Source organism: Galeopterus variegatus, unplaced genomic scaffold (genome assembly GCF_000696425.1).
Source record: "Galeopterus variegatus unplaced genomic scaffold, G_variegatus-3.0.2 Scaffold422, whole genome shotgun sequence".
NCBI classification, from domain to species: domain Eukaryota; kingdom Metazoa; phylum Chordata; class Mammalia; order Dermoptera; family Cynocephalidae; genus Galeopterus; species Galeopterus variegatus.
In genome coordinates this window covers 407,666-427,763 of record NW_007726533.1, presented here as the reverse complement: position 1 = coordinate 427,763, position 20,098 = coordinate 407,666, and the positions used below count along the sequence as shown (strand labels likewise).

The following is a 20,098-nucleotide window of genomic DNA, read 5'->3' as shown; positions in this document are numbered from 1 at the left end:
CCAAAATTTTTTTTTTTGTGATGGGAAAAAATTTTTTGGTAAAAAAATAAAAATTTTTTTTTTTTTTTTAAAAAAAAAAAAAAAAAAAAAAAGAAAAACTACCATATTCTATTTACTGAACACACACCTAAAATATAAGGACACATCGAGCTTGAAATCAAAAGGATGGGGGAAAAAATAACTAATCTCAGGCAAAGCAGACTTTAAGCCAAAAAGAATAACTAAGATAAAAAGATGAGAAAAGATTCAATTAAGAAGGGTGTTATAAGACTTGTAAATGTGTATGCACCTAATAACATAGCTTCAAAATACACAAAACAAAAATTGACAGAATCACAAGAGGAAATCACAATGAGAAATTTAAACACATGGTTTTTAGTAATTGATAATAAAACAGACAAAAAAATCAAGAAGGGTACAGATTTGAATAACACAATTAACAAAGCTGACTGAAAAATGTTCATAGAAGACTGTATCCAACAACTGCAGGAGGCCATTGCAAAGCACATGTAGCAGAATGTTCTGTCTTTTGGGTACCTCCTGTCATCAATGCATGTGCACACAGGACTCATGCATTCAGTAAATGTTTCCTTCTCCCCCACCCCATCTCTCTTCCTTTCAGAACTCTCCTACCCTAGGCAGGTTTAGACGTACTTATGGCTTCTTACTGTGGGACAGATGGGAGGTGTGGGCCAGGAGCTAGGAGGAGGAAGCTGATGCTGGTGGGTGGGGTGAGTTGCTGAAAGATTTTTATCAGGTGTTAGCTGGAGATGAAATGTCTTGACTACAAAGCATTTTCAAATGTATATGTCTTGTGATCTTCACAACAATCACAGAAGTTAGCAGAAAAGGTGCTATCCTTCCCATTTCTCAGATGGGGAAATCAAGGAGTTAAGCAATTTGCTTCACAGAACTAGTGTGTGAAGGCCCCAGACTGAAGCCCTGAATTTTCCCACTCCTCCTGAGTTTCTGGGTGATTCCTGACCTTGAAATGGAGAAGGGGCCATAGCAAAGCATATCTCATGGAATCTCCTTGAATGACCTGTCAGTTACATGTTAGTTTCTAAGTCTCTGCCACTCTGGGCCTCCTGTGGGCAGCTACCATCTGGGTGCAATTCAAAGTTGTCAAAGGCCTACCAGATGGCCTTTAGTTTGGCAGAAAAGTATCTTAATGGCTAAATTTTGTGGAAGGCAGGATTCCAAGGAGCAAGGCTCAAACAGGAGAATTTGGAACAAAGACAAAGAACACAGTTCCACAAAGAAAGGAGGTAGAATGGGGTGGGCAGGGGAAGGTAGGAGAGAAGCCAGAGCTCTGTGGCAGCTAAGGGCAGCCCAAGACAGGGAAATGGTGATGCCAACAGTTCTTTTGGGAACCACAATTGTTTCCAAACCTTCACTTGACCTCATCCATCTGCCTTGGCTAAGGGCTTATTTCAGAGGTCACAAAGGGCTCAGTTCCCCACTTGGGCAGGGATAGGTGGTAAGAAGGGAGAGCTGTAGGAGCTTCAGGAGGCCCTGGGGGGAGGAAGATGAGGGTGAGCATCAAGAACTCGCTGCTTTGTGACTGTGGAATGGGAGCACCCAGGGATCCCCAGCAGTCTTGGGGCAGGCACTGGCCTCCTGGGATAAGGGAAATGAAGACTCAAACCAACTTGGTTTAAGTGTTAAAAGGATGTGATGCCTGGGGCCCCATGGCTAATAGGGTTTATGCCTGGAGTTCATCTCCATCCTGTGAGTAAGAAAGGCTTGGGTCCTTTCCTTGGTCTTGCAAATGAAGAGCCTGGGGCTCAGGGAGGTGGTAACTTGGCTGACATCATACAGCTGGTCTATGGCCAAGCCAGGGCAGAAACCAGATCTTTACCACCCAGGACTTCATATGTACCCTGGCCTGGGCCTCCACTCTCCACTGTGCTGACCAGTGTGACAAGCTCCAGAATGTGTCCACCAGGACTGCTGACTGTACCTGGGAGGAACCAACCTGCTGCCACCCAGGAGTGATATTTACAGTATTCAACAACCAACACCAATCAATGTTCAACAATTCAGCAATTGTGGGACCAAACCAGCCAATAGCGCTGCCATCTCCCTGTCCTGGGTTGCACACTGCAGCTTCCATTGAGCTCCAGCCCTTTGCCCATCTCCCCTGTCCTTCTCTGATCTTTCTCTTTTGGAACTGTATCATCTGTCATTGTTCTGAATTCTTCTGAGCCCTGCTCCTTGGAACTCATGAAACTTAAGGAATGCTGGCCACTGTCACCTGGCCAGGCTGTACAGCTGCACACCTGTGTGGCACATTCCCCACTTCTCCAGGGAATGTCTCTGAGCCTCAAGAGCTTGGTGCATTCTGATTTCAGGTGCCACAGCCCCTTCCCTGCTCACAATTTGGGGGAGGGTGATGCTGGATAGCGATGACAGGCTTGTGCCGGGTCTTCTCTGCTTCCAGAGCTACGAAGCCACAGCATCACTGATGGGCACAGGTGGATGTCCAGAAGTCAGCCTCTGTCCACACAAACCCCACTCCAGACAGGCTTAGGCTCAAGACAAAAGCCAGGGCTGGCTTCATGGTCAGACAACCAGTGTGGTCACATGGGGCCCTGCCCTCAGGAAGGTCCTGCATTTGGTTTTATCCTCTGCTTTGCCGAGTTGAAATTCTTAATGATTTTTGACAAGGGACCAGGATTGTTATTTTGCATTGGACCCAGCAAAATTTGTAACCAATCCTGATGAAGCCCCTCTCCTTCAAACCCAGGGAATGTGCATCCAGTGCCAATGGCCTACATGCTGTTTGGGCGGCGGCCTCATTGGGAGCTCACAGGAGTGAAAAGGAAGGCCGAGTTGCAGGCAGGGGGCAGGGTGTCAGCCTTTGGAGGTTTGTGCGACACTGCTTTTGGCCACGTGCTGCATCATCTCTGCACTGTGGAATGTGGTCAGGAGGAGCCTGGGAGCTGCTGGGGCTTAGCAGGTCCCTTGTCCCAGAGGCTCTGCCTTCTGGGTTAACAGGGCTGGATTGGGCAGGAGACCCAAGCCCAGGAGCTGACAGTGCGAGCACTGCAGCACTAGTGCCCAGCCTCATGCTTGCTGGTCAGCTCTCTCCAGCTAAGGGACCCGGGCCGCCCAGCCCTCTCCACTTTGGAACATCCAGAAGGGCCTTGAAGGGCCACTTCTCTTGCAGCTCAGTTGACAGGCAGGCCTGTGAGCACCGCTGGCTCAGCTCTCTGCTGCCCTCACCTGGCTGCCTCCAGAGCCAACTTTACCCCCTGCTGTACTTCGCTAATTCCCTAAAAAATACATGAAAATTGCTGCCATGTGACAATTTTTGACCTACACAAAATGGTTCAACCTAATATTATTTATTGGTTAGACGGGTCTTATAAATGAGAGTGGAGGAGCAAAAAGAGTAAATGACATGTGGATCAAGGACAATGCTGATGTACAACTTTAGCATATGCTAAACATAGCCCAGATGTGTGTCAGCTGTCTGTGGTCACTTTTGGGGCACCTGACATGTGTGTGGTACCCCTCAGGGCCCAGAGGATAGAGAACACTGGAGAACCAGTGAGATCCTGCAGAAGAGCAATGGCTGTAGGTGCTGGCAGACCACACTGGCAGAGCAGAAAGAGCATCTGTAGTTCAGCTAGCGGCGGCTCTGACAGGGACGTCCTGCAGCTTTGGTGAGCTCTCTGAGCCTTAGTTTCTGCATCTGAGATTTGGGAACCAAAGCACCCATCTCCTCCAGGTCATGAGCAGGACTGGCCTTCAGCAGGGATGCACTTCTGGGTGGTAATGGATCAGGATGCTTCCATACAGGTCAGGAAGTAGCCTGTGCCCCGAGCTGCCTGGTGCCCTGGAACTTCCCTGCAACCCCTGGGCACATTTCCATGAACCAGTAACTGAAGGGTTAATGCAGGGCACATCTGGGGCCTCCAGGACCTGCCTCAATATCCTGCCTGACATCTGACCTTTCTGCACCCTCCCTGCTGTTTACAGGTCAGTGTGAAAAGTAAGTGAGTCACTCACAGAGAAAAGATGTGAAGACTACATAGTGGCAGAAACTCATCGTGTTACAGGTTAGCCTGGAGGGGTCCAGGGGGGCGGGGCTGGGGAAATAGTGGGAGCCCAAGGGAGGTGGGAATGGAGGGTGGGGAACGGGTGGCCCGGGAAGTGGACACTGGGCCCCCAGCCATTTTCAGACCTCCAACACCAGGCTCATCCCCATCTCCCTCCTGTCCCTTCTCTGGGATCTCATTGCATTTAGTTCCCTCCCTATTTTATTATTTTCCTTACACACTAAAATGATGGCTTGGATAAAATGTAAATCATTGAAATGACTGCCAGCTCCCAGCATAACCAAAGTGATGCTCTTGGCCAGGCTTAGCAGGCGGGCCTGCTTTCCCGGGATCAAGGTTTTATCCACAGCCGTTAATCACATGAAAGCAGATATTAAGGAGCATTAGTCCCAGCCAGCTGCCGCCGGCTTCCTGGGCCATTATGGGGATTATCTGTCCACGTTGCCCTCGCCCATGGTCCTGGGATTGCGCCATGATCTGATCTGCAACCAGGGTGACCCCACAGCTAGGCACATGCTCTCCATCACCAGTCCTCTCCATGGTGGCCCCAGAAGCTGCTGTTCTTCCTCTGGCCTCCCAGCTGGGGGGACTCCATCTCCCCGAGAGGTCCAGGTCCCCTTCCCCACAGCCCCACGCCCACCGGGAGTGCATTGTCAGGAGGGGTTCACGGAGGGGTACAGGGGTTGCTCCCTGGGCCTGAGTGGAGTGCTGGGGGCTCCGCCAGGCCCCAGGCAAGCAGGCTCAGTAGGTTCCAGAGTGGGAAGGGCGCAGGAAGCGCATCCCCAGAGGAGCATTAGAGTGGAAGGTGCCTAGCCGGGCTGAGCTGGGCAGGCTGGGCAGGCCACGAGCCGAGCCCCAGGCCCTGTGCGCCCCCAGCTCACAGCAGCCTCAGCCCTGGGGACTTATCGGCCCACCCTAGGGTGACCCCCGATGGCACCGCACATGCTTGGCTCTCTGATTCAGTGCTCCAGTCCCCAAATGGACAGGTATTGTCCATTTCTTTTACTTAGTAGGCAAGGAGCCCTGATACTGTAATAGAGTGCCACTGGCTACCCAGTGAAATGAGGGCCTCGAACACCTCCAGCCCAGTCCCTTTTACTAGTAATCGTGGTAACTAACATTAAAAAGCACATTTGCTTCATAAGACCCTAGGGAAGGAGGCCGTGGCTAGCTACAGAATCCCCTTTGGGTGCAGGCCTCCTGCTCCGTACTTTGAACATCACCCAGCATAAGTCAGGGGCCAGTGAACTGGAATGCAGGTGCATCTCTCTCACGTTGCTCCTAATCCTACCCAGACGGTCTCTTTGACCACGGAGGGGTTTAGAGACACTGACTCCGGGAGACTGGCTGCAATAAGGACACTGCAGGGAAAGAACCCCAATGCTCATGATGCAAAGACCCAGCCCAGCGGAGGGCCTCGTTGGTGGACACCTTCCCGGACTGGCGGAGTCCTGCAAGCCGAATGGCGTTTTCTGAGCTAGCATGAGAGGTGGGCAGGCCCTGCTCTCTTCAGCTTTTATGCCAGTGGGCCTGAGAATGAGTAAATGTAGATACATCACATAAGGTGGTGATAAGGGCTACAAGGGGAAATAAATAGGGAAAAGAGGCCCTGGGAGTGGCAGTTTCAGAAGGGGTGGGCTGAGTAATTGAATGAGTGAGCCGGGGGCTCTCCAGGAAGAGCACCTCAGGAGAGGCAGCAGCTAGTGCAAAGGCCGCTCTCTGAACAGGTGGACAGCAGCAGCGGGAGGTCCCTGTGGCTGAACTGCTGAGAGGGACAGGAGTGGGACAGGGCAGGCTGGGCGGGACCACTCGGTCAGAAGTAGGCCCTGCTGAGTTCAGCAAGTCACCCTTTTCTGGGCCTCAGTGTTCTCAAATGAAGGGGTTGGGCTGCATCTAAAACTCTTAAATCATCTATGTTTTAAAATGCAGAGAAGCATGTTACTATAATCCTGATGGGGTTCAGGACATGCTGCTCCAAAATATGTCTGTAGAAGATGAGAATACACCACCCAAATAGGCTTCTATGGCATAAGGACTGTTATCAAGCTGGTTATTCTGGGAAACTGCAGACACAGGAAAAGCTTTGAAAACAGAGGAGAAGTTACCCTTTTGTAAGGGAAATTTAAAACTGTGAAGGATGTCTCCATTTGTAAGGCGTCTCCTCTGCTCCAGGAAGAGAAGGTTGGCTCTAAATCACAAGAAACTCAGCCAACGAGAAGGCACAACAAACCTCACCCTTGTGCTTTTCCTGCCCAACTCCCCTAACTGGGCCCTTCTCCATGCCCTTTTTCCTCTATTTCAGAGACAATGAATAGTATTTAAGCCTGTCCCAAGACTACTCTTTACTCGTCTCTCTGGGTTATCTCCCATGTACACAGGAGGTTTGCATGTGATTAAACCTCTGTTTTTCTCCTGTTAATATGATTTTGTTTACAGGACTAAGAACTCATGAAGGGTGGAGGAGAAAATTATTTTCCCTCCCCTACAATCCCATCTTTAAAAGCAAGCACTGACAAACCCCTAGATATGTGTGCACACTCTATACACGCCACTTGAGCAGAGAGTTATGGCAGGTCACACGCCACTGTAGCTAACATGAGCTTCCTGGGAAGAAGGGAGAAAGCCACACGGAAAAAAGAAAGACCCTATTAAAATATTTCAAAACGTCATGTTGACATGATAAATATATACAATTTTTGTCAATTTAAAAATTAAAAATATAGGGCTGAGCCCGTGGCGCAGTTGGGAGAGTGCGGCGCTGGGAGTGCAGCAGCGCTCCCGCCGCAGGTTCGGATCCTATATAGGGATGACCGGTGTGCTCACAGCACTCACTGGCTGAGCGCAGTGCGGCTGGTCTTAAAAAGGACAAAAAAATAAAATTAAAATTAAAATTAAAATTAAAAATATATAAATTCTAAAAATGAATTAAAAAAGAAAAGATTCCATTATACTCAAGTACACAGATGTGGATGAGATAAGCAGAAATGCAAGAGAGTTAGATCTAAATCTACTGATGTGTGGGGACACCCCTGAAAAAGTAAGTGGAGCACCAGTGAAGTTGCAGAGAGAGAACTGTGTGATTCTCTGCAGTGAAGACAAGTGTGTGGCTGCCCTGGCCGTGTGCAGGCTTTTCAGTCCATTGTGGGGCTGAGAGGGAGGTGCAGTCATCTCTGGGAGGATGGACAGGGGAGGGGCTGGTGGTGCTTCCTCTGCATGGGCTGCCCCATCCAGGTCTCCTTGGGGTCACCAAGGGAGCGGGAGGTGCCCAGAGGCCCAGACACTGGCTCCATGTTTCCACATGTCCGTCCCTCTGCACACCAGCCCTTCCATGCTTGCCATTGGAACAAGGGACTGCAGTCTTCTGCCATACGTGTCACAGCACCACTTAAATTTAGAAGGCATTGGTAGCACTTTATTTTTCAAGCAAGCATTTCTTCCAAATGTGTGGAATGTCATGTCACTTTGTATTTATGTCATTTTGTATTATGTATGTTAAACCCAGTCTTCACCCTCTGCTGGGTGATTTACCATCATCACAGGTCAGGTCTGGCTGCTTCTAAAGTTGACAATGTTACCATGGTGACAACTAACTCAACTTCGTAAAAAAAACTCCCAATTCTTGGTCTCTTTTGACAAGCCCCTTTTACTCTTAAATCAATAAAGTTTATCTTAGGTCAAAGCCAATTGCAGTAAAAGTCCATACAGTGGCCGCAGAGCTGACAGGGCCTGCCCCAGACTCTCCCCACCAGTCTCTCTTCTCCCCTTCCCTGCTCTGCGTCTGCCCCTCTCAAGTCTCCTCAAACTCACCAGACCTGCTGGCTGCTCCCTCTGCCCAGCTGCTCTTCCCGCAGGTGTCTGCGTGGCTGCCTCCCTCACGTCCTCCAGGCTGTGCTGGGTGCAGCCCCTCCCTGACATCCTGGCCCCTCGGCTGCTGTTTTTCTCCTTAGCAGTTGCTCATCCTCTGCTGAGGACAGTGTGGTTTTCTGATTTGTTGTTGCTAGATCCCCAGTTCCAAAAACACTGCTGGGTGCACAGCGGGGCTCAGATGTGCTTGTTGAGTGAATGATGGTCTACCTTTATCTTTAGGCAAACACCAGGGTGGGTTTGCAGAGGACCATAGCAAAGAACCCAGCCACATTGCCACCAGCACCTCACTAGCTGATAATGGGATTCTGATGGCCTTTCAGTAGGTGTTCTAAAAATTAACTCTGTGACTTGTTACAAGGGTATGGCATAAACTGTGTAGAAAGCAAGAAATTTTCCAGTGAAAAGGCACATGCAAAGCCATCTATGAGGAAACCGAGGTCCAGAGAGGACTAAGGGAAATTGCACCGAGAATTCTAGCAATTCTTTCCCATCAGGCCAAGCTCTCCTCAGAGCAGCTGCTGGTGCAGTCCCCGAGCTGAGAGTCAACGAGGGTGCCAGCAAGCCCCACTGGGTGCCAGCAGACACTGCCAGACCGTGTGGTGCTGCTCAGGATAATTCGGGTCCTCTCTAGACAATTACCTGCATTCGTTCAAGGGACCATCTCCAAGGACACAAATGGACTGATGTGGAAAAAAAAAAATTATGACTTTTGTTGGCAGCCAGGACACTCCTGGGGAGGGAGCTGCTTTGAAAGGAGCCAGATAGAGGGGCTGAGACCCCCCGGAATGGGGGCAGCCTCTGGACTGCCTTCTGGTACTGGTGGGTCTGGTTAATGGCTTCTGTGTATGGCTTTTGACCTGCTAAGGGCTGAAATCTTGGTTGGGGCTGGTTTGACAGCAGAAGTGCTAACACCAATAAAAGAAATGTCGGCAATGGCCAGGAAGAGGGAGGCAGAAGAGGGACAGCGGGAGCTACAGAGATGTCCCCGGTGTTCTCCAAGATCTTCACAACAACGTGCCAGGGGAGGGGGGCAGTCCAGGCTAACCTCAAGGGTCTAACAAAGGGACAAAGCCACAAGACGACTTTTCAGATTCAAAGATCCTCAAAAGAAATGGATCTGAATAGTATGTGCAAGGATGGCAGAGCCCTGGCCCCCTCAACTTTGGAAATGTGCTAATGAGCCAGGGTGAGTGCTGGTGTCCCAGGCACAGCCCTGTAGCTCCAAATCTGACAGCTGCACCCGCGTGGGAGGGAATGCTGAATGTGTAAATCAAAGTCCAGCTGGCAATGAATCTGTCCACTGCCAGGCTGTGGATTTCAGTGGAGCTTCCAGGCCCCCTCTGTGCAGGAGTGGCTTTGCTCTGTGGAAGGAGGGAAGGTAAACTCTTCATCACAGAGCTCATGCCCCTCACCAGAGAGAATAAAAAGACAAAAGAGCAGCTAGGAGTGCTGTGCACACGTCAATTTCAGAGTAAATTTCAGAGTGGTCACCCCACACAGATAATAACCCTCAGGGGCTTGGTGCTGTAAGGGATGTTGATTACTTCACCTCCAGGAGCAAATGTGTTAATCCTCCTGGAAGCTGTGAGGAGCAGGATGTGGCTGTCTGGTTTCTACCAGCACACAGATACTGCCCACATTGACCTCAGTTCTGTCGTCTATAAGATGGTCCCTGGAGGTCCCTGAGGCTTGCTGGGGGACGGGGCTGGTGGCAGCCAGGAGAGCACCAGGGGACCTGCTTCCCCTCCCTGCATCCTGGGAAGCCTGCATACTCCCTGCACAGCACACCTGGCAACACCCCCAGGTGTGTTCCCTGAGTGGAAGGGCACTCCCTGAGGGCTGACAGCGGCTGAACACTTGACGTGAAAATGTACATGTGTGTATGCCACCACCAACCTGGACAGGCCAAGGCGGAAAATGCTTCATTAGCCTAATAACTAGCATCACAGTTCTGCCTGGGAGGGAACTGGACTGGGCAGGTGCCAAGGTGCCGATACCTGGATGAGGGCTGGGGAGGCCAGGCAGGAAGCAAGTCCCGGAATGGCTGTTTGCTCCTAAAAGGGGGAAGGGAGGGTGGAGCTAGAGGGACAGGAGTAAGGACCTTGTGGCAGGGGCTCTGGCCCTTCCCGGAGCACATGGATGCTTCCAGATTGCCAGCTGCATGGGGTGGGACTTGGGGATCCTCGGGCTGCACTGGGAAATAAGTGAATGGTCAGAGGAGACCAGAGGCCCCTGTTGGCTTTGGGGTGGGAGTGGGTGGGAGAAGGTGGCTTTCAGAAGTCCCTGCCAGCTAGGAGAGTTTACCAGAGTTTACCTTGGTTTCTGAGGAGCCACCTCTAGCTATATTCCCAAGAAATAGCAGCCCAGCTTGGATGAGGGGTGGTGTGTGTGTTCTCTGGTTGTTTTTAAGAAACCAAAAATTTCAAGTATTCTAGCAATTGCACCCTGGCTTTGTGTAATGTACCCTGTGTAAGAACCAAATGCTCTCCTTTGAGGATGAATTGAGAGCTGCAGGAAGCCCCTGGGGTACACTGGCTGCTATGGCTTGTCACATGCATCTTTAAAATCCCTCTTCTGCCTTGACATCCTGCTAAGTTTGTCAATTCTAAAATTTGAAAATATTCTGTTGGTGAATGTTGACAGTTCGGTGGTGACTTTCATCGACAGAGCCTTTTTTTTTTTTTTTTTTCCCCTTTTTGTCTTTTTTACTGACCGGTAACGGGATTGCAACCCTCAGTGTCGCGCCCGTACCAGGGACCGGCAACGAGATCGCAACCCTCGGTGTTGCGCCCGCACCGCGCTCAACCAGTGAGTGGGAACCGGTCTCCACATGGGATCCGATGCCGCCGTGCTCCCAAGCGGGGCACTCTCCAGTGCGCCACCGGGCCGGCCTGACAGAGCCTTTTTCTTGTTTGTCTTTCTTTCCTTCTTAACAGGGAGGAGCCCCTGTCACTGGTTGTGCAGGGAGTCAGGAGTGAAGCCCACTCTCCACTCCATCCTCGGGAGCTGAGCCAACCCTGCATTTCCCACAGCCGAACTGGTGTTTCCTGGTCTCGGCTCCAAAAATGGAGACGGAATTTTCATGGAAAGGGTTTGTATAGGGAACTCTGTGTTAAACAGAGGTTTCTTTCCTGCAGGACTTATCAGAGCCTTTAGTTGCTAATGTTGTCAATTTCTAACAGGGGACTGTGTGGTCTCTCTGGTTTGGGGCCAGGCATGCCTGGGGGCTGGTGTTCCCAGGGTGCACTTGGTGATAGACTGTGGTGGGACCTCTCGGGGGCCCTGAAGCACGGGCTTGCCCCAATTGCTTGCAGCCATGTGCAACTTGCAGATCTTTACTCATGGCTGTGACCCCTCTCCCTCACTCTCAGGCCAACTAAACAAAGCAGCCAAGTGTTTCATAACCCTTCTGGCCAGAATCCTCCCCAGAATTCACAGGGCTGCCACCTGCCTGGCATGGTTCCCTTCCAAGTGTCTACTTTTGCTTCCTTCCCCCGCAGCCTAGGGGGACCTGCCTAGGGTCACACAGCTCCAGTACACAGAGGTTCCCCTTTCTGAGCATTTACCCTATGGAAAGTCTCCAGGCTGTGCTGGTGATGCAGTGGGCCTGGGGGGCTCTGGCCAGGGCTTAGCTTGGGACAGGCACCAGCACGATCCAGCCCAGTGGTTCCTCTCAGCTCTGGCCAAACCCACAGTGCTACCAAGTTCCTTCACACCTGTTTGCCCAGCTCGGGTTCCCTCCCCTGTCTACGTCCTTGGCCAGCCTGGCTGGGTACTGCCCTCTGGGGCAGCCTCCTCAGCTTCTGTCATCCTCACAGTCTCTTCTCTCTCCTCTTCTCCAGCACTCCAGGGAGCATTGTCCAATGACCCTGGCCCATTCCCTGCTCTTCCTCCTACCCTCCTGGCCTAGTCTGAGGCCTTTGCCCCTCAGAGTGGGGGAACTAAGCAGATGCACTTTCTGGGCTAAAAGTGCGGGATATGCAAGAGCAAGAAATGCAAGCTGCTGGCCTCACATCTCCTCAACAGGTGGGGTGACCCTGGCAAGTCCCAGAGAGGGGTCTGGACGTACTGGCCCCAGGAAGACCTGTTGTCACATGGCTGAAGGGAATATGTGATGGCCAGCTGGCCTATCCTCAAGTTGGGAGCCCTCCGTGGCATGCCCCCCCAACTCAAGGGCCCTTGACCACATGACACAGGCCCTGTGCCCCTCTCCCAAGGTTGGTTGCTTGAGGAATGCTGCTCAGGAGTGGCCAGTTCCTGGGGTCAAAGTGCCCCCCCCCCAGTTCCCTATATTCACACAGACGTGGGGCCCCCTGCTCAGCTCGGAGGCTGCTGGGTCAGGCCCTGCCCAGCTGTAGTTCTCCTGGGACTCAGCACAAAGGGCATCTTCAGCAGCCGGGCACCACCAGCCTGGAAGATGCACCTTTGGAAGTGGCCAACTGTAGGGCCTTGGGAAAAAAAACCCTTGGACAAGGTTCCCCACCCCTAAGAATGTTCCTTAGATTGAGAGGGAACCAGGGCCCCTGCTTCAGGGGGTTGAGGACTGAATGGGTTGTGCAGAGTCTCCCGGACCCTCACACTCAAAGTGTGCTCCGAGCATAGGGCTACAGACTGCTAGCCACTGGTCATAAGCAGAGTGTCCGTGGAGAGCGAGGGCCTATGCTCAGATGTGATTTTAGCAACTTGAAGGAATCAATGAATGTCTGTTGAATTTAATAATTAAAAACAACCCCTAGGCCTTGGGTTTTATGTGTCTTTTTTTTTTTTTTTTTAAAAGATGACCGGCAAGGGTATCTCAACTCTTGACTTGGTGTTGTCAGTGCCACACTCTCCGAAGTGAGCTAACCAGCCATCCCTATATAGGGATCCGAACCCGTAGCCTTGGTATTATCAGCACCGCACTCTCCCGAGTGAGCCACGGGCTGGCCCTTTTGTGTGTCTTTTTAAAATTTTGTTTTTTAGCAATTCATTTTTATTGCATTGTATAAAAGTATTGGTCCCTCGAATGGACTGAAAATTTAACAGGACATCTGGTCTTTCACCACAGAAGGATTTTGGATTTTATTCCATGTGTGATGTGAACCCATAGAGAGTTGGGGGATGGTGCGATGGGGTCTGTTACCTTCGAGGTATTTACTGAGGAGCAGGAGTGGGGAATGGAGGCATTGCCAGAGGGGACAGGAACTGGTTTGGATTTGCATGTGGAATTCTGCATTCAAGTGGATTCCAAATGCTGGCTGTGAGTGTGCACAGAACCTCCCTAGGTTCCACCCTCTGGGAAGTGGGGGTGACGTGACCTCGGGAGGAGCCCTGTTTGGTCCCAGCACTGCAGACCCCAAGGGACCTGGTTATCGAGGTCAGAGCCCCCGTCCCCCACCCGTGAGCCAGATGCATGCCTGCTGCCACAGCTAACCATAGGGTGGCAGGGCTGCAGAGGGGGACCTGCAGCTCTAAGGCCAGCAAAGCCCCCCCCGGACCGAGGGGAGGAAGCTCCAACGTGCAAGGGCGAGTCCACAGCGCCACCCTGTCGTGTGTTTGCACCTGAGGAGGGAGCCCTTGAGGCTGAGCGGCAGTAGGGACAGACCCCCTCAGGACACCTTGGTTCACCCTCGCTCTCCCCATGGCTTGCTTCAAAAGTGTAAAACATTTTTAAAAGGTGAAAACATTCCTTTGATTTCCAATCATAGGCAAGATGAATATAATAGGTGAAGACCCACAATCCTGTTTTACAGACCATACAACTTTCCATATGTGCCCATGCTTGTATTTTTTTTTTTTTTCTCTTAAAAAGTGTAAAGGAAGGAAGAAAGAAAGAAGGAAGGGAGGGGGGAGAGAATGGGCATTACAGATACAGCCACCACCTGCACCCTGAGGAAATGTATGACTGAGGGCACTTCACAAAGTTCACGGAGAGACTCGTGCATCTTTCAATTCTACTTTTCCACAAACTTTTGAAGTCTGCCCATATTTATTTAGAATTTCCTTCTGTGTTTTAGATTTTCTATAAATCGTGTGCTTTCAGGGCTTATTTTTTTTGTTTGTTTTTGTTTTTTGTGATCGGTAAGGGGATCGCAACCCTTGGCTTGGTGTCGCCCACATCGCGCTCAGCCAGTGAGCGCACCGGCCATCCCTATATAGGATCCGAACCCGCGGCAGGAGCTCCGCTGCGCTCCCAGCTCCGCACTCTCCCCAGTGAGCCACTGGGTTGGCCCTCAGGGCTTATTTTTTATTCAACAACATGTTCTGAGATTTATCTATGTTCATACAGGTGACTTGGCTCATTCGTTTTAAGTGCTGCATAGTATTCCATTGTTTGTATAAACAAAAGCTTACCCATATCCTTACAGATGAACCATTTGGCTGTTTCTTTTTTTTTTTTTTCCTTTTGTTTTGGCAGCTGGCCCGAACAGGGATCCAACCCTGAACCTTGGTGTTATCAGCACCATTCTCTACCCAGCTGAGCTGACCCCCAGCCTTATTTGGCTGTTTCTGATTTTCTGTAGCATGCAATGCAGATACGAGCATTTTTGCACATTTCCTTGTGCACGTGTGCTAGGATTTTTCTAAGGCAGACTGTAGGGTATAATTGCTGGGCTGTACTATTATTTAACTTTGTTTAGGACCTTGCTCTTCAACTCCAGACTTTATATCTTTTAGCAAAATAAAATGTAGTCAGGGATGAAAGTGCTAGACAAGAATCATATTTTCCATCTCCCACATGAATACTTGGAGGCTTTTCCTGGAAGAGGGACTGTTTCTGCCAGTGGGGACTCCCAGCGGCAGGCTGCTGCGGGATGAATCTTGGGGGTCCCCCAGGTTTTGTTCACTGCCTCAGGACTCCACATTGTGCATCCCCGTTGGTCTAAGACCAAAGGGGGAGCTTCGCAGTTGGGAAGAGCCAACCTGCTATGGACAAACAGTCAAACCTGCCTTTTACAAACTGAGGTCCAGATGAGATGGCCCCTTGGGAGACTTGCACACAGTGTACTTTGTGTCTGCTTTTCCCTGGGGGCAGCTGGTGTGTTTCAGCCAGCCAACACTGGGCGGGTTCAGTTAGGAAACAGGGAACTGGCACTGTCACTGAGCTACTGATGTCAAAGGGAGGCTAAGTACACAAGAAATCAAAATGAAAGCAGTCCACCCTGTGCCCGTGTGCTTTTCTGGATGTTTCTTAGTACCTCCTTAGAGAATAGCTGCCTTAAAAGCAGTAGGTATTGTCTTTCTTACATCGGGAAATTTCACTCCTTCGTTGGAGGGCTGTTATAAATAGGCCTTAGGGCTAACTATGCTGGTAAGACTTTTAACTGTGTTGAGTTTTTGCAGCAGTCTGGCAGCACCAGCACGGGGTGCGGTCACCTCAGAAGGGAGAGGCACCCTTGTTCTGGGACTTGAGGTAATGTACAGTGTGTACATTTGTGAGTGTGTGTGTGTATACATCGGTGTTGTTTTTCAGTCTTGACCAAAGTCTAAGTGTTTCTCACCTCCTCCCCTTTCATTGAATTCCCAGCTCCCAGACCCCACAAACTACAATGTGTGGGGCTCCCCCATGCATAAGGTAGAGCTCAATAGAAGGCACCAAATTCAAGAACAACAAAAGCCGGTTCCTTTTCAGAGTACATCAGCAAGAACAGCAAGGACCAACTTTGGGTTTGGGGCGGAGAGGACACATGGCTCCACGTGGCCCTGGGCTGCACGCTAGGGCTTGTGAGTCTCTTGTTCTTGCCAAACACAGGTGTCTTTGCAAACGTTAATTTACACAGGTAGATGGGTGTGTGCCATCTCTAAAAATAATGCTCACACACACACACACACACACACTCACAAAAGCAGACAGATTCGCCTGTCCCCTACTGAGCCCCCCAAAGGATGGATCTTTCCTATTTTGAAACAGAAGTGAGCTTTAACTCTTTATTAAAAGAGAGAACCTTCAATATTTTCGATTTGCCTTTTCAGGCTCATGGGATGTCAGAGACTTGCAAATACCTGACTCGACATCTGTCCTCTCATCCCATTTTATAGACCAGAGATGGCAGCCAGGCCAGCTGCCTGCCCATGGGAAGCCCAGGTAGGTAACCTTTCTGAGGTCGTTCACCGGCTCCACCCTGTCTTCGGGGCTCAGGCAGCAGGTGGGCGTGCTCAGCAGGGCTGCTGAAGGGAGGCACCCTCTCTGGCCACGCAGGGCCTGATGCTGCCAGCCAGCTCCTCTGCCATCCCCGCCTCGGTGCACAGGGGGTAGCAGCCTGGCAGAAGCAGGAGTCCCTTGGGCTCGGCAAGGAGTGTCCAGAGGCCTCAGGGGTAGCCCAGGGTGGGCTCCTGGTTGGCCCTCCCACCCTCCTGAAGGGCAGTGAAGACATCAGGGTGAGGTGGTGGCCTGGTGAGGTGGTCCAGCCCCCTGGGCTCAAATGGTCATTTAAGGCAACCCTGGGTGCCCAGGGCCACTGTGTCTAGGGCTGGCTTACAGTTACCTGGGAAAACACACCTAAGATTCAAATCCTAAGGTTCAAATCTGTGCACACGGTGCAGGCTGTGCCCTGGGTGTGGGAGAGACCCTTCCCCAGAGCCTGCTCAGAGTCCTGGGAGCCACTTGCTGCTCCTTGCCCCCCACTCAGGGTCCCCTCGCCCTCCCTTCCATTCGTGGCATCATTAGCTGTCTCCTTTCCTCTGCCAGACCCTGTGCCTGAGGGCAAGGCTCACACCTGAGTTATCTGGGATCCCCTGGAGCTTGCACAATGCTCCCATAGATCACGGGCAAGCTTAGGTCCGGCTGCAGACAGCCAAGGGCACCGCATCATGGGGACAGCCAGTGGTGCGAGACTCCACGACTGCCAGCTCCTGGGCAGTGATGCCTGTGCCCACGGCCACAGGATCTGCCAGCTCGCACCCACCCAGACGCCACCTGTGTGCACCATGGGCCACTTGAAGATGGGAGCAACCCAGATGACATCATGGACATTGGACACAGTGGCAGGAAATGTGGGGCCACCTCCCAAGAAAGGGTCCTGATGCGGGACCCCCCCACACCCACCCTGACACAGTCTGCGAGGACAGGAGCCCACTAGTGCTGCACTTTGAGACTGTAGAGCTGGAGACCAATGTCCCTCTGTCCTTCCACCCATCTGCCCACAGGCTGGCAGAGCTCACTCACCTTCTGGGACCCCGACGTGGAGCTCTTGAGCGAGCCCCGCTTGAAGGAGCTGCTCATCTTCCTCAGGGAGCCCATGAGCCAGCCTCCTGCATCCCGGTGTGGCTGGGCCTGCTACAGGGGGGCCACCCACTTCCTGGGTGGGCAGAGGCCGAGGGACACACACAGCGGTAGCCCCAGTGGCTAGGCAAGGGGGCCCAGAGCCTGGGGTGAGGCTGGCAGCCAGCAGCTGGGTCAGCCCAGGAGGAGCGTGTGCTGGTTCCCGCTGGCCCCTTCTGCCCGACCCCCACCCCCAGTGCTGCTGGGCTCTTCTATAACATCTGTAATCAGGCGTAATCCTCCATCTCCCAAAGGCTTATAGGGCACAGATTTAGCAAATGGCGATTGAAAGTAAATCTACTTTGAGAAAGTGGTGGCTGCAAAGAGTGGCCAAAAGAGAGGGATTTGAGTGTCCATAAAGGCACATCGCGACAGCAGACAGCCCCCTCCGCTGGCATCTCCACTACCTCGCAGGACAGCTTCCAGACTCCCCATGGGGGACTGCCTGCATCTCACAGCAGGACCAGCACCAGGCCCAGCCTGTGGGTCACGGCTCCCTCCTGCAAGCCGCCAAGTGCAGCATTTTCTCCACTGTTAACTTGAGAGTGAAACGGCTGCCTTTTTGTCTGTATCCTATGTCGGGATGCCAGTCCATTCTGTGCTGCTGTTGTTTCTTATTTGGCGTGCCTGCCTTGCCTCTATAAAAGGCAGGTGGGGCCATGGGTCTTTGTTTGTGGCCCTGCTGCAGGCGTGTGACAGGTGCAGCTGTTTCCACAAGTCTACCCCGAGCCTGGCCCTGAGCACGTCGTCAGTGTTGCCCACCCTCCTTTTTCCTTCTGGCACATGTGTCACCTTCGAGGTGCAGAGGAATGGGTTGAGGCTCAGAGAGGACAGGCCATGCACTCCTGTTGTCACATGACTTCTTAGGGACAGACAGCACCCTCCACCTTGGTGTCTGGCTTCTTGCCCCAGGAGGCCTGCTCAGCCGCGGAGGACCTGGCCTGTTGGGGTCTGGCTTAGGAGCTTGGGGAGCCCCACCTCGGGCAGGGCCAGCTCTCTGTTCCCCACCGCCCCCATCTCTTATCACCCCTTACAATCATTCGACTGACATTTTCCGAGTCTCTGCTGTGGACCAGGTACCGCATACAGCAGGTGCTGGGGACTCAGAAGTGACAGCAGGTGAGAAGCCCTGCCCTCCTGGAGCCGAGGTCACCATGTGGGAGCCAGATACCTTAAAGGATCGAGTACATGGTGTGCTGGAGGTGGTGTGTGTCAGCGAGGGAGAGAAAGCCAGGAGAAGGGGCGGGCTGGGGTGGCTGTAATAGGAAGATGGGGGCGGTGGGTGGAGAAGGAGCACGCTGCGCAGGGGTCGGGACAAGCACTGCCAGGCAAAGGCCTTGACTTGGAGTGTGCCCGGCATGTGCAAGGAACAACAGGAAGGTGCAGGTGGAGGGAAGGGAGGGCACGAGGAGCTGGGGGCCACCATGTGATGAGTGTGCAGGCCGTGGAGGCCATTCTAAGGACTCTGGGTTTTGTTTCCAATTCATGACCTGATTTGCAGTTTAAAAGGACACTGGTTTCTATGGTGGGCCACTCGGAGGGCCCAGGGCAGAAACGGGGAGCCCAGCACCAGGATGGTGGCAGCTTGGAGCAGGGTGGTAGTTCCACCCTGGGGAGCTTTTGAAGGTAGAACTGAGAGGATGTGCCGAGGGATTGGGTGCAGGTGTGAGGGGAAGACAGGAGTCAGAGAACTGCAAGGCTTTGGTCCAGAGCTGTTGAAAGGATGGGGCCACCTCAAGTGTGACGAAGAAGGCTGCGGGTGGAGCAGGTCTGGGGGAGGACCAAAGATTTCTGTGCGGCTAAACTTAATAGCATTTAGTCCCAATGTTCTGTGGCCTCGTGGAAGGATCGGGTGCTGCTGGTGCCTCAGCTGCATGCTGTCCTGGTTTTCTTTCTTGTCCTCAGGCAAATCCTCAGCACCCTGCATGGTCCGGCCTCTTGCACCCAAACTGTAGTGGTGATGTCCCCTAAGGATCAGTGCAAGCCCTGCCATCTCCTCGCTCCCACGTGGGTCACCTCACCACAGCCCTCAGCTCCCTCACCGTCTGATAACTCCCCAGTGGCATCTCCAGCCCTGACCCCCTTCTGGACTCTGCACCTTGTACCTGGATTCCCAGAAGATCACCCACCCCGCATCTGCATAGCCCAAAGACACGCGTCTCAAACTCAGCACGTCTCCCACCCCCGCCCCACTCTCGGGTCTATTTCTCAGACGTGGTCTTCCTCCAGGTTTCCTGTCTCAGTGCTGGGCACCCATCAGCAAGGCAGGAAGCCAGAGGCCTGGGAGTCCCCGACACCTTCACACCCTGGAGCCCTACCCTAGCTGTCTCTGTATTGTGGTCTCCCACAGCTTGAAGGTCGATCCAAACTACACCTATGCATAAAGAGTCATCTTTGAAAAATGCCCACCTGGTCATATAATGCTTCTGTTTAAAGCCCCCAAGGGCTTAGGACTGACCCAAATCCTCATGCCCTCTAAGGTGCTGCCTCTGCCTCCCTCTCCCTCTCACAGCATCAGCCCCGCAGGCTGGGGCCCACTCTGCACCTGCCGTGCTCTGTGGGCATTGACGTTGGCCATTTCACACACGTGCAAGGTTTCTTGGTTAACATGTGCCACCCTCCCTGGAGCCCCTTGGGGCCTGCCCCAGATCTGTTGGTGCACAGTAGCTTAGTTCTGTCATTTCTTTAAGTTTTAGATCATAAAAAAAAGTATGGAAACGTTCCCAACTTGTTTTATGAAGCTAGCACAATCCTATTGCCCAAACCAGACCAGAAGAGGGCACCTTAGCTCACGTGTGAAAATAGATGTAGAAATGTGTAAACAGTATGGTAACAAATGGAATCTAGTGCTGAAAAAACACCACCACATGACCAGCACAGCACACCTTATTCTCAGGAAGACAAGGATGACTCAACACTGGAA

The 20,098-nt window shown here is 52.1% G+C and overlaps 1 protein-coding gene across 1 annotated transcript in view; it reads right to left on the bottom strand.

The window, feature by feature from the left end:
* The window catches only part of TRPM1 (transient receptor potential cation channel, subfamily M, member 1), a 135,195-nt gene extending 117,996 nt beyond the window's left edge, over window positions 1–17,199 (bottom strand). The window contains exon 1 of the mRNA XM_008568542.1: window positions 17,080–17,199. Within this exon, the coding sequence (XP_008566764.1) occupies window positions 17,080–17,154 (75 nt within the window). The 5' untranslated portion in view covers window positions 17,155–17,199. The remainder of the gene's footprint in view (window positions 1–17,079) is intronic.
* Window positions 17,200–20,098: the final 2,899 nt, after the last annotated feature.